This window comes from Chlorocebus sabaeus, chromosome 20 (genome assembly GCF_047675955.1).
Source record: "Chlorocebus sabaeus isolate Y175 chromosome 20, mChlSab1.0.hap1, whole genome shotgun sequence".
Taxonomy (NCBI): domain Eukaryota; kingdom Metazoa; phylum Chordata; class Mammalia; order Primates; family Cercopithecidae; genus Chlorocebus; species Chlorocebus sabaeus.
The window spans coordinates 73,502,267-73,515,960 of record NC_132923.1 but is presented as its reverse complement, the minus strand read 5'-3'; the positions used below and the strand labels follow the sequence as shown (position 1 = coordinate 73,515,960).

Here is a 13,694-nt window from a genome sequence, read left to right as displayed (position 1 = left end):
GGACCTTCTGACCCTCCTTCGGTTGCTGAGGCAGTTGCAACCGCGAACTCTGCAGTTCCGGGCGGTGGCCAGCCAGCTCAGCCCGGGTCGGTTTCGCGGAAGGCTGTCTAGACGGCATGGTAAACGGTTCGAAGCCTGCGGGCCACAAAGCTGTGAAGCTACAGAAATCAACTCTGAGATGCGTTTTAGGGCCGGGTGCAACCTTGGGATCATTTAGATAAAGAAAAACCGTGGAGGTTAGCGGGCGTCTCAGGATAGAGTCACCACACCCCACCCTGCTCCCAGCCTCAAGTGAGTTAGTATTCTATCCGGGGAAACTGTCTAATGAAGATGAAAGTCAATCTGTGTGTCTCAATGCCTGTAATGAAGCAGGTTTACAGATTTTTAAATTTTTATTTTATTGAATTATTTTTAGTGTGTCTAGGCCAAGGAAAGAGGAGATCGTGGATGGAGAAACAGACTGAGGGAATCGGAAGCACCACTGTCCATCCGGAATTAAATCCACATCCCAGCATCTTCTGCAAATATTTCACTAATTATTTCCTCTCGGAACTCCTCCCCTCGTGCTCCTTCCTCTGGTGAGGCCGGCGCTCCCCTCCCAGGCCGCAGCGTACAGACAGGGATTGGGTTACGTGTGCCTGCCACACTAGGCACAGGCTCTTGCGGCTCCCAACTAGGCGGCCTAAATGCAGAAGGAAAGAGGTAGCGCATCGCGGATTCACGGGGTCAAGAGCACTGACTTTCCTTGGAGGTGTGAGGTCCACGCATCCCAGCCACGCACTTGGGGGTCGGTTTGTGGTGCCTCCCCCTCCAGTCCCAGTGAAATCCCCACAGTTTTTCCTACCATCACTGACTTGCCTTGCACTCCGCGTGCACTGGCCACACATCCTCGCCTCCTCCAACAGCTCCGCCGCTGGTTTCCTTGGAAGTTAAATCTTGGAGGATTTGTCTACACCTTAAGAGGACAAAATCCACTTTAGTTGGCAGCAACGGAGAGCCCAGCACGCTGGCATGCCCAAGACTGCCCAGGTTCCCCCGAGGCCATGCCCACCGCCCGGGAAGTCACCGCCCTCAAACCTCTTGTTTCTTCAGCCGTCCCTGGGCGCTGCGTCTACCTGGAGGCACCAGGCCTCTTCCCGGATCCACTCGACTTACCCGGGCTGCTGCCAATGCCGGCTCCTTCCCCAGCGCCTCATTTCCGATTTTTTCATATGCTAAGTCGTTTAACAACTCCAAGTAGCCAGTTATGGCTTCTTTATTTATAGGGTCCCTGTTATTTTACGTCGTTTTTATTTCTCTCGGCAACTATTCTAATAGATTAATCAATAGCCATTTTCTGACCTTCGGGAACCCCAGCTGATGCTGTTTGTGGCCGCATGAAAAAATACATACAGGAAAACACGCTCGCATCCAGCCGGGAAAGAGCAGGCAGGACCTAAGTGGTTTGGTTGAGGGAGGGGGAAAAAGACATCTCAGCAGGTGTCTTCCCCAGAATGAGCACTGAGGCCAGAGGGGGATCTGAAGTCTAATTAGCAGGAGGGAGCCGGGTGCGCTGCTCTTACTCTTTAAAGCTAAAAACAATAAAACAAAAGGCAAAACAGAGACTAAGTTTTGCTTTTCAAAAGACGGTATGGGAACCTCGTTCTAGGTCGCCTGTCCCTGTCTAAGGAGTGTGGCAAAGGGGGGCAGAGAAGGGGGAATGGAGAGGGGGCGGGGAAGGCAGGGCAGCGACAGTCGCACAGTCCCGCGGACGCTCTCAGGCCCACGCCCTCACTCGCTCACACCCACCCACACTCACACCCACCCGCTCCCTGGGTCCCAGGGCCCGGCTCCAGCCTGGGCGGGGGGTCTCCGGGCGGACCGGAGCGCCCTCGGGGCCCGGGGGATGCTGGCGCACAGTGCGGAGCGGAGTTGCGCGTCTCTGGTCCCTTTGTTGACAATTCCCTGAACCAACTTGAGTTTGGCCGGTTCCGCCGCGGCCCTGACGTCACGCACGGTCACGTGGCCCCGCCTCCCGCTGGATCTTTAAGTAGAAAGTAATCTATCAGGCCAGTCCTTAAAACGGGACTTTCGACTACCGGGGCTTCGGCGTCCCTGACACCCAGCCCCCTGCCCCCCCGCTACTGCCCCTGCCCGCGCCCTCCCGAGCTGCTCGGCGCCCGGCGTCCCGCGCCCGCCTGGACCGCTCCTGCGCCCCACGCCAGGGCCAGAGGCCGAGGAAGGCCGGCTAAGTGAGGGGGCGCGGCGTGGAGAACTGCCGGGGCCGGGAGTGGTAGCGAGCGCCTAGTACCGAGCGCCAGGGACGGCAGGAGTTCGCGGAGCGCGGCCGCTGGGGGCGGACGGCAGAGCCCGCGCCGCGCGATGCGGGGCCGCCGAGTGTGAGCTGAGCCGAGCGGGCCCCAAGCCACCTGCGGCCCCCTCCCCTCTCCCTGCCCCCCATCTTTCGGGGGCACTCAAACCCTCTTCTCCTGAGCTCCGCGGCAGCCCCCGACCACCCCCATCGCCCTCTGCCCCCTCCCCGCCGCCGCTACCAACCCCGAGGAGGGATGACCCTCTCCGGCGGCGGCAGCGCCAGCGACATGTCCGGCCAGACGGTGCTGACGGCCGAGGACGTGGACATCGATGTGGTGGGCGAGGGCGACGACGGGCTGGAGGAGAAGGACAGCGACGCGGGTTGCGATAGCCCCGCGGGGCCGCCGGAGCTGCGCCTGGACGAGGCGGACGAAGTGCCCCCGGCAGCACCCCATCACGGACAGCCTCAGCCGCCCCACCAGCAGCCCCTGGCATTGCCCAAGGAGGCGGCCGGAGCCGGGGCCGGACCGGGGGGCGAGGTGGGCGCGCCCGAGGCGGACGGCTGCAAGGGCGGTGTTGGCGGCGACGAGGGCGGCGCGAGCGGCGGCGGGCCCGGCGCGGGCAGTGGTTCGGCAGGAGGCCTGGCCCCGAGCAAGCCAAAGAACAGCCTGGTGAAGCCGCCCTACTCGTACATCGCGCTCATCACCATGGCCATCCTGCAGAGCCCGCAGAAGAAGCTGACCCTGAGCGGCATCTGCGAGTTCATCAGCAACCGCTTCCCCTACTACCGGGAGAAGTTCCCCGCCTGGCAGAACAGCATCCGCCACAACCTCTCACTCAACGACTGCTTCGTCAAGATCCCCCGCGAGCCGGGCAACCCGGGCAAGGGCAACTACTGGACCCTGGACCCGCAGTCCGAGGACATGTTCGACAACGGCAGCTTCCTGCGGCGCCGGAAACGCTTCAAGCGCCACCAGCAGGAGCACCTGCGCGAGCAGACGGCGCTCATGATGCAGAGCTTCGGCGCCTACAGCCTGGCGGCGGCGGCCGGCGCTGCGGGACCCTACGGCCGCCCCTACGGCCTGCACCCGGCGGCGGCGGCCGGTGCCTATTCGCACCCGGCAGCGGCGGCGGCCGCGGCGGCTGCGGCAGCGCTCCAGTACCCGTACGCGCTGCCGCCAGTGGCGCCGGTGCTGCCTCCCGCCGTGCCGCTGCTGCCCTCGGGCGAGCTGGGCCGCAAAGCGGCCGCCTTCGGCTCACAGCTCGGCCCGGGCCTGCAGCTGCAGCTCAATAGCCTGGGCGCCGCCGCGGCCGCTGCGGGCACAGCGGGCGCCGCGGGCACCACCGCGTCGCTCATCAAGTCCGAACCAAGCGCACGGCCGTCGTTCAGCATCGAGAACATCATAGGTGGGGGCCCCGCGGCTCCCGGGGGCTCGGCGGCGGGCGCTGGGGGCGCCGGCGGCACTGGGGGTTCCGGGGGCGGCAACACGGCGCAGTCATTTCTGCGGCCACCCGGGACCGTGCAGTCGGCAGCGCTCATGGCCACGCACCAACCGCTGTCGCTGAGCCGGACGACTGCCACCATCGCGCCCATCCTGAGCGTGCCGCTCTCCGGACAGTTTCTGCAGCCCGCAGCCTCGGCCGCCGCCGCTGCAGCCGCCGCCGCTCAAGCCAAATGGCCGGCGCAATAGGGACGCGCCAGTGGCCGGTACCCAGGGCCCGGCGGCGGCCTCGAGCGGCAGCTGCACCTCCAGGCTGCGCGCCCCGTCCCGAGCCCGGTCCCGGTCCCGCTGCCCAATCCTGGACTCTGCCTCTCCCCCATTTCCTTTCCCCTGAGCCCCCAACGCCTACCTTCCGCGGCCTCCACCCCCTCGCGCACACTTAAGCTGGTCGAGCAAACTCACCGCGTGCCCGCCGGGAATAGCTTTCCATACAGGTAAAACCGAAAACCGAATTTTCCAAAAATGCACCCCGACGGCGCCTGCTCTTAGTACCGTGGGGATGGGAGGGAAATTCTTTGTATATATTTGTAAAAAAATTATTGACTTTCCTTTTGGGGTTTTTATTTTTTTAAGAAAAAGCAAATTCCGTAGATTTAGAGCTCTGAACTTTCATTTTTTTTGAAGGTTCACTCTCCGAAGTTTTATCTGAGAAAAGAATGTATAGAGACGTTGGGAGATTTTAAATATAAAAAATTTTCAAAAAGGCAAAAAGTGTCATTCTATTATAAAAGTCTGTTTATATATGAATGAATATATATGGTATTCTAAATGTTATTCCATCGTGTTGTACACAACTTTGTAAATAAATTTTTAAAATGCCCAGCCTAGTGTTTTATTTAGTTGTCTGAAGTAAATGGCAAGATTTTTAAATGGTTTTTGCCTTTTCTCCTCCCCAGAAAATCAAGGAATTTCAAGTAATAACCTTTTCAAACTTTGTAGATTCATAATTTGAGTGTAAGAAAATTTTAATTGGAGAAAGGAAACAGTATGCCTAATTTTAATTGTGTTAATATTTTTCTTTTAGTTTTCACATAAAATCAGGATGTGAGTGATATCATTCATATCAACCCATTAAATCTAAATGACCAGACATTTCTGTAAAGTAAGCTGTCATTTAAAAAAAGAAACGGAAACAACAGCAGTCTTTAAATGTTTTTTTATTTTAAATGACCAGACGTGTGTCTTCCACAATGAAAACTTCCCAAATGAGAGAGTTCCTGGTCATTTCAATTATCCTTTGAAAAGTAAGTAAATTACAAACATCCCTCTTTTTAACATTTAAATCTTAGATTTTTGAAATTATTTCTCTTCATTCCTTAAGTGGACGTGGTAAATAGACCCAGCTGGTTTTAAAAATTTATGTTAAGGCATTTTACATTTTGCAGTGAGATTTTATTTATATTCATCTGATAGATAATACATAGTTTTGTTTTCATAATATTTTCAAATAAGATACCTCATTTATATGGCAATAATCAATCCACAACATAATTGGATTTCTGAAGGGTTCCTATAAATGCTTCCTCTCCCTCCAATCCGAAGCCTTTCTGAAGGCCAAGGAATGGTGGCCTTAATACCCTTTTAAAAACAGCTGAACATCACCTCTCTCCCCTTTTTTTCTTTACCTTAGGCTAGGTTAGTGTGAAATGCGAGATCGTAGGGCAGGAATGGGGAAGGTCCTCGTAGATTATTTTTAATGTGCATTTCAGCTGTTAAAAACCTTTTAAAAGAAAGTATGAAGGTAGAAATGAAACATCTTGATGTGGAAGGCTGGTTTTCACCACTATCAGCATATCCTCAAAAGGCATCAATTCTAATTATTTTGTAATTAATTTAGCTGTTACAATTACTTGTGCGAAATCGCTTTTAAAAACTGGAGCTAGTAGCAGTGCTGTCGGCTCGGCCCTGCGCGCGTCCTTTTGGTTAAACCCGGCCAGTCCCCAGTGTTGTCCACTTTGCCTCCCTGGTGGTGGAGATGCTTTCCCGTCGCGGATCCCAGCCTCATTTCTCCTCTGTCGACGTGGGCTAGGAGTTGCTTTGAAATACACTTCCTTGCAAATACCGAATCTGTTTTCCTGGTAAACCGTAAACATTATTGTGTCCTTGAGTAAACATTCCTTCGGGATCAGGGTCCTAAAATAAAACAAGCTGCCGGGGGTGAGATAGTTTAACTTGATAAACAAGAACCTGATAACCACCGCGAGAGAGGAGCAATGGTAACCTTCACCGAGAGGAGATTATGGACCACACGGTCTCCGAGCGGGTCCCTTCTAATCTCCTTTTACAAGGAAAACTAAACGGATCTAATTTTGTTTGTGTGTTGCAGCTATAAAAGTAACAAGTTGTTTCACAGTTGTGTCTGGCTAATCGGTTTTTACACAAACAGCAAATGGTACATGATTTGTGCAAACACATAGAGAGGTTATTTCTAAATTTAGCTGACACCCCCTGGGAAAAGGGAAAGGCAGGGCTTCTTGAATTCACTTTTAGCCTCAAGAAGCTGCTGATCCAAGGCTTCTAAATGACATTGGATAACAGGGGCCTCATTCCATCCCTGATCCTTTGTTACTTATAAAATTACTCGCTCATATTTCCTCGCATAGCAGCAATACCGGCCGAGCCTGCGCCAGCAGCGTGACACTCAGCCACAAGCCGCCGCCGGAGACTCGCAGGGCTTTTTCCAGCGCTACATTTATTAGGCGGCGGGGTGAACAGGAGAGACCTGCCGGCAACTTTCCTTCCAGCCAATTCTTACCCTTGAACGACGGCCTAGAGATGGTCCCCTTCCTTTATGTCGTGGAGGGCAGGAAACTCTCGGACCCAGACCCCCAACCTGCCAGCGGTTGTTTAAAGTCCTGGTAGATGCCAGGAAGATGGGCCCGACCGTCGCACCCTCAAAAACTCTTTGTGGTTTAAGCTTTTTAAACCTCGAAGATTTAGCACAGAAGGGGAAATGCAAATATCATAGATAATGATCAGAAGCACTTAGTGGTAGGGCGGGGGGAAGCCTGAAACCCTTGTTCGATGTTATGGAACTCAGGCATCTGCGACAAACGACACTGGAAACAGCTCTCTCGTTGAGATTTAAAGGCAACTCTACTGATATCCACTTTTTATTCCACTTAACAAAAGAAAACTAAAGGAAGGGAGGGCAGATTTATTTGCAATAAAAGGAGGAAGCGGGTTGATTTTTATGGGGAAGATTTTAGCTTTCGGCTACACACGCATTTAGACGTTTCTACTTTCTCTAGCACTTATTCCTAGAAAAATCAATCCAGCCCTGAGGCCTGTGGCCCCTACAGTGTTCCCAGGACCAAGTTCTGAGTGGGACCGCCCGCATCTAGTCCCTCCGGAAGGTGGATCTGGATGTCCAGGGAAAGGCGAACGAAGAGTAGAGCAAAACATGTGCGGGCTGAGGGCTCTCGATGCGATGGCAGATGTGGCCTGTAGGGGGCGACGAGCAGACGGAAGACTTCGCGGTTTGTCTGGAAGGGTCCAGCCCCAGCCCCGAAGGCCTCTCCTTCCCTCCCACGCTCTGAGCCTCCTGACATCCTTGCTTATTCTCAGGCCCCGTACGCCTAGGTCGAATCTCGAGAAGCTGTTTTCCTCCTCTCCTCCGCCTGTGTCCTGGGAGGAACAGAGTCCCAAGAGGAGTTTGTCCTAAAGATTGGGAGGCAATAAAGTTTAGTGATGAGGAAACATTGACTTGGAAGCAATTAAGAGTTATATTTGAGGTTATTTATTTCACGTGGTTTATAGGGTGAGTCTTGGTAGTAAGGAGAACATCAAAGGCTGATATGTGTGTGAGAGAGGTGGGTATTTTTAACTTGAGTCCCTTGAGAAACTGTCCTGAGGGGTATGTGATCTTTCAGATCTTTCTTTCAGAAAGTGTGTTCCAGAGCCTTATGTCCCCCGACTCCACCTGTGTCCCCGGTGGTGCAAGCTGCAAAATAAAGTAGTGGAGGTAGGAGGTTAAAGGGCATTCTGAAAGTGCCAGGCTGAGCTTTGTGGGGGGCCGTCTGTTTCAAGGGAGGAGGCAACAGGAAGAAGCAGGATGAGAAAGGCCTTGCAGAAGGCGTTCCAACAGGGATTAGGCATTTCCTAACTGTGACTTTGGACAAGCTGCTTGGTTTCTTTGCATGTCTGCATTTCCTCGACTCTACAGTGAGAATGAGTCTGCCTGTCACCCGGGCTTGCAGAATTAGGTGAATTGGTGTCAGTGAAAAATGTCTTTCATTTTTCTGGGGGCATGTAGAGTTTGGGGGCATGTAGAGTTTGATTTTTAATGGCCTCTGCACGAAGAAACAACTGTTCTAAGCACTGGTACACTACCAAATATGTTGACTTGATTTTGAACAATTTGATTTTAGGTATGAAAGGTGGATTTTTCTAAGAGGAGTTGCAGAACCCATCCCAGGAAACTCCCACCTCAGAAAGGGCTTTTAAAAGGTGGAGCCTCCTCCTGGTCTGTAGCCGTTTTACCATGCCTGCGGAGAAGCCCTCGGTGCCCACCCATCCTTCCACCTGCACCCCCAGCTCCAGGGGCAGGGCATACCTCTCTCTTCTCTCTGGCAGAGCGGCCTACTCTGCTGTTTGCCCCTATGCTTCCACTATCCGAGGCAAGTGGGGAAACCTGAGTCCACTGCTGACAGACACCCATTAGTGCAAGATGTGGCCTGGGAGGCGAATTAAAGGTAACCAGATCCCAATCCCACTTAAAAGACCACCCTCCCCTTGCTGCCCTCCAACAGTTGGCAGAGTTACACCCAGAGCCAACTACTCTCTTCACCACTCCCCCTCCCCTTGCCCTCTGAGGAATGTACAAGCCATTCTTTGCTCCCTGGGGTACACAAAACAAAATTTGAAAATAAATGTAAAACCAGCCAGGGTGTCTGTAAGAAAGCATAACCATCTCATTTTTATTTCCTGAAGTGCTGTCATATATTAGAATTTTCCTAAATGCAGAATTAAATTGGTCCCCTCCCCCATTTTAACATAAAACTGCTACCTAAGGCTCTTCTCCAGATGATCTGTGCTTTTGCACACAGCTCAGTCCCATCAGGGGCGAGGTGGGGAAGAAGAGGGACACCTTCACTCTCTTGCCTGAGTCCTCTGGTGCTGAAGAATATCGGCATTAGAAGTGGCCTCCGGGGTCACCCTGGCCCTCTTTTCACACAGGCCCACCCAGAAGGTTCTGGGACTTACCCAGGGTCACTCAGCAGCCCAAGTGCAAGCTATGAAAGTACTCGGAGGAGGAAAAAGTGTGCTTTACCCAGCAAGAAGGCGCCACTTGAGGAAACAAAAACAGCAGACTCTGGGGCAAGGAAGATTGGGGAGGGTTGAGAGAAGGGAAGGACAGACACAGACGCGCCAGGCCGATGGAACTCAGCTCCGGGAAGGCTGTGGACCGGGACCCTGGGGCTTCCCGCGGCCTGGGCGCCTCTAGTCCCGCGATGGGCGGTTCTGCTGGGACCGACGGCCCCATTTCCTTCTTGCCTCATGATTTGGAAGGGAGGAAAGAAGGCGGGAACTGCAGGCCCGAAGCTCCCCTCGCCCAGCGGCCCAACCACAGTGCTGTCGGCCCAACCACAGTGCTTGGGATCGGTCCCCAAGGGCGCCCCCAACCCTCTGCCCACGCCAAGATCACCCCCGTGCTAACCTCGAGGGCTCGGCCTGCGGGACTCCAGCTGCCCCTGCCTGGAGGGAGGGAAGGGAGAAGAGAATACGAATTAATTACGAAGGAAACCCAGGTGTGAAAGGCACCCTCCGCGGAGCTGGGCGTGCAGCGGAGCGCGCGGTGGGGCCTCTGCTCCCGTCCCAGTCCCGCGGCGACTCAGTTGGCGGCTCATGGGAGGCTCGCGAAGGAAAATAAATCCCCTCAGAATGAACCTGGGAGGCCGAGAGGACCCAGCCTGGGATCTCTGGGGAAATAGGGGCAAGTTTACCACGGTCTAATTAAGCCACAACCCTAGCGTGAGGACCCTGGCGACCCGGCAGGGCTGGGGGATGGACGGGAGTGTCCCCCACCCCCGGCCGCGAACCGGCAGCGAGGAGCACACTCTCCGCTATCCCCGGCCCCGCCGCTCCTGCCTCTGCGGACTCCGCGTTTGCCATGCTGCTTCCCCGGGTTCGGGGACCAGAGCTGCGGTGCACGTCTTAGTGAAGGGGAGAGTTTTGGTTCTTTTCCTGCTTCCATCCCTCCCACTTTCCTCTCAACAGATGGTAAGGAAGACTCAGTTTTCTCCGAAAAAGCTCCTGTTACCCCTTTCTGCAAGGGGCGCGTGCCTAGGTTCGCGGGCAGCTCTCTCGTCCGCCCCAGAACAATCCTAAACTCTAAATGTTCTTTTTGCTCTCGAGGTTCCCCTGGGATGCAGCGTCTCCTCCGCGAAGCCTTCCTGAGCCTCCCTGCCCAGGTCAGTTGCTCCTTCTTGAAGCTCACCGTGCCAATTAATGAGTCATTGTCATTAGTGTTGCCCTGTGAGTTCCTGACCGCCTAGCATTGCTGAACACAAAGGGGACGATCTAAATTATTTGTCTGATGAATAACAGCCTTGCACCACGGGAACGGGGATAGGGGATCTTGAAGACTGTTAACTTATCAAATCAAGTCTTTCTCAAGAGTTTGGGGGACTGTTTTCTTCCCATTTCTTTTCTTCAGTTTCCTTCTTTGTAATAAATGCTTTTTATAAACACTTAATTTTTAAAATGAATGAATTTTAAGCCTTTATTAGAGGTCTAAAAAGCATAAGACCCATCAACTATGTATATTTCTCAGTCATTGTGAAATTAGTTGAAAACTTCTCCCAGCCTGAAGTACCAGTAGCTGGTTCCACCTCCCACCCTAATGTAGAAACCTCTTCAGAACACCTCGGTTTTCAGCCAGCATCTGTTTCCATTTTTCCAGTGGAAGAGGAAGAGGAACCACTACCTCACAAAACAATCCATTCCACTTAAGGGCATCGTTATTTGTTCAAGAGTCTTTCTTTTCTAGAATCCCTTTATTTCCTTAGTAAAGGATAGTGGATTTGAGAGTCATTTGCTCAGATTTTCATATGAAAGATGGTCGTATTTCCGTGTGTTGGGTTTCTTTATTTAGAAACACAAAGAATTCACTGTACTTTGGTTCCTACATTTAAAAAAACTATTGGCGGGGGGGGGGGGGGGGGGGGGAACTGAGCAAAAGCTAAAGTTTTTAGAAAGCCTCTGGATTCTGTATTCATTACACACGATCCAGGGTGGTCCAGAGGCCTTGCTTTGAGACCCACTTGGAGAGCCTTGGGTTCAGACTACACTGTGGTAAAACTCTTGTGGAATGGTTGTAAGAGTTTTGTGTTGTTGTTTTTTTTAAACCAGGTAAAAAGCTTTTTTTTTTTTTTTTATTTTGTTTTTACAAGCTAAGATAAAAACTATTTTTAAAAAAGTTAAATCATTTAATTCATCTTTCATTGCTGTATTCCTTGGCATAAAAGTTACGTCTTACCTATATTAGTCATCTAAACCACTCATCATATAAAACTAGGAACTTAGATGTCTTCTCTGGAAAATATTAATGTAGATTCCACTGTTTAATTAGAGAAGCAGAAAGAGGGAAAATCCCAGATATTTGGCCTTTGCCTTCCAATTGGAATCAAGATAATGTGTTCTTTTGTGTTACCCATTTAATGCATTTTTTTTTTGACAAATTTATATCCCAGTTTGTGTGGTTCCCATTTGATTTAGTCTTCATATAGCCCTGTTTGTTTCCTTCTTTGCCATTATTACAGGTTATACTGGTAAACCTTCTCTCAAATTCTACCAGCTTGCAAATGTAAATGTTGGTTATAAAAGCAAGGTAGTATCAAGATCAGCACAAATTAATCACAACCACTGTGAAGCATCTGCTTTATTGATGGTACTTCAACAGCATCATCTTTCCACATATATCAGGAATTAAGACTTTATAATAAAGTTGCTCTTGTTGCTAGAGGGAATCAAGTGCAAGAGTTAATAGATTGGATTAAAAGACAAGACTAATTCCTAGTCCTAGTCCTGACATTGAATTTAGAAGCCCACATACAGTAAAGATTGCTAGTGAAAATTTAGCTGAGAGAAGGAAAGGAATTATAGTATAATAACTATCATTTCAAAATTTTAGCTTTTTGAGTAACTGTTTTAAAAATTTAGAGTTTTTTTAAACCTTGATTTTACTTTTGTCTTGATTTAAGATATCTGTCACTCAAACCTCCAGCAGTTTCAGAACTTATTTACTCTAATACTGATACTATATAATACAATTCAGGGTAAGGGACTGAAATATTCTCTGCTACCCCCACCTATGAGGTCCAACAAATAATTTGAAGAAGACTCACAGGAGATTATGAGCAGGAATCCATGCTCAACTTTGGGAACCAGTATTCTAGTGCAGTATATTCAAAATACATACTTAATGGGTTACTTTTTTTGTTGTTGTTACTTTAAAATAAAATATTCTTACAGTAAATGAGATGAAGTTTGGGAAGCATATTATTAGTTGTGAGAGCTAAACACTTATGATGTGAGAGATATCTATATTGTATTTTTCAAACTGATTCCCTTACTTGGGAAGGTTTCTTATTTGAGACAGAGAATGATATTCTGGAAGGAGCATAGGCTTTGGAATTGATAATCTTAGGGTCAAATTCTGGCTCTGCCATTTCTTAACTATGTGATCCTGATTAAAGTTACTCAGCCTCTCTGAATCTCAGTTTTCTTACCTACAAAATGAGGATCAGAATAGGAAGATTTACTATCACATATTTGGAGTGCTCAAATATGGGTGCTCTTAGTACTATAACAGTTTTGCTGTTATATAGTGGTCACATTTTCATGAGGCTACCTTAATTTTTACTCTGATATCATATACCAAATAGTTGCACATTTCATATTTAAAAATGAAGTCATTGAGACCACTGTCCCTTCCATCTGTTTGAGCTAGGTATCATTTTTGTGTTCTCACAACTTAACAAATGTGAAACAGTTTGCTCTGTAGTGTTGCTTGGTAAATCACTTTTTCACTTTCAGGATATTTTTCAGTCTTGTGGATGAGAGGTCTTGACAATAGTCATTAAAGATATGATAGCATTTTCACAAGAACAAGGACATGTGCCTTATGTCTCTTTACTGAGCTCCAGTCTGGGTGGACTAGTTTTAACATTTCTCTAGATCTACACTAATATTTCACTAGGATAAGTCACTATCTGCCTAGGTCGGATCTGATTAAGTCAGTACCTACTTTTGCTAATAAAGACCACCTTAGTTACACTATCTAGTTAATGGGAGGATGTGATGTTGTATAGTTCCAGGAGGATGGGGTAGAAGTCAGCAGGTCTGGGTTTGCTGGATGGTGACTTTGGTTAAGTCACTTGAAACTCAAAACTGCAGATTATTATTATCTAGTGGAGACATATTACATATCTGTTTAGCTTACTCCCATTAAACCAAACATCATTTTAAAAGCAGTGTTACAGTTCTTTTAGAATTAGTCTAGCAGGTTTTCCAGTTCTCACCAGAAAACTAAAGAAATAAAAATAAAAAAATAGAGAGAGAGAGAATGAAAATCCACTTAAATGTGAAGCTACCCTGAATTCCACTTAATGGGCACGAGATGCAGCGAAGTGAAGCAAGGGTGGCACAAATTGCTGGTTCCATAGTTAGTGTCAGTTCTCTTATCCTTTTCTTTTTTCTTTTTTTTTCTTTCCTTTTTTTTCTTTTTCTTTCTTTCTTTTTTTTTTTTTTTTTTTTTTTTTTTGAGGTGGAGTTTCACTCTTGTCGCCTAGGCTGGCGTGTAATGGCGCGATCTCAGCTCACTGCAACCTCTGCCTCCCGGGTTCAAGCACTTCTCCTGCCTCAGCCTCCCAATTAGCTGGGATTACAGGTGCCCAC

The 13,694-nt window shown here is 49.8% G+C and overlaps 1 protein-coding gene and 1 non-coding gene across 2 annotated transcripts; both read left to right on the top strand.

Annotated features, from left to right (window-relative positions):
* The first annotated feature begins 318 nt into the window (after positions 1-318).
* Positions 319-4,669, top strand: FOXD3 (forkhead box D3). Its single transcript, XM_007978486.3, has one exon. The coding sequence runs from the start codon at positions 2,547-2,549 to the stop codon at positions 3,981-3,983; it is 1,437 nt and encodes a 478-aa protein (XP_007976677.1). The 5' UTR covers positions 319-2,546; the 3' UTR covers positions 3,984-4,669.
* An 8,599-nt stretch (positions 4,670-13,268) lies between these two features.
* LOC119626408 (U7 small nuclear RNA) lies at positions 13,269-13,330 on the top strand. The gene has a single exon (XR_005242574.1). It is a non-coding gene; the product is annotated as a U7 small nuclear RNA (small nuclear RNA).
* Positions 13,331-13,694: the final 364 nt, after the last annotated feature.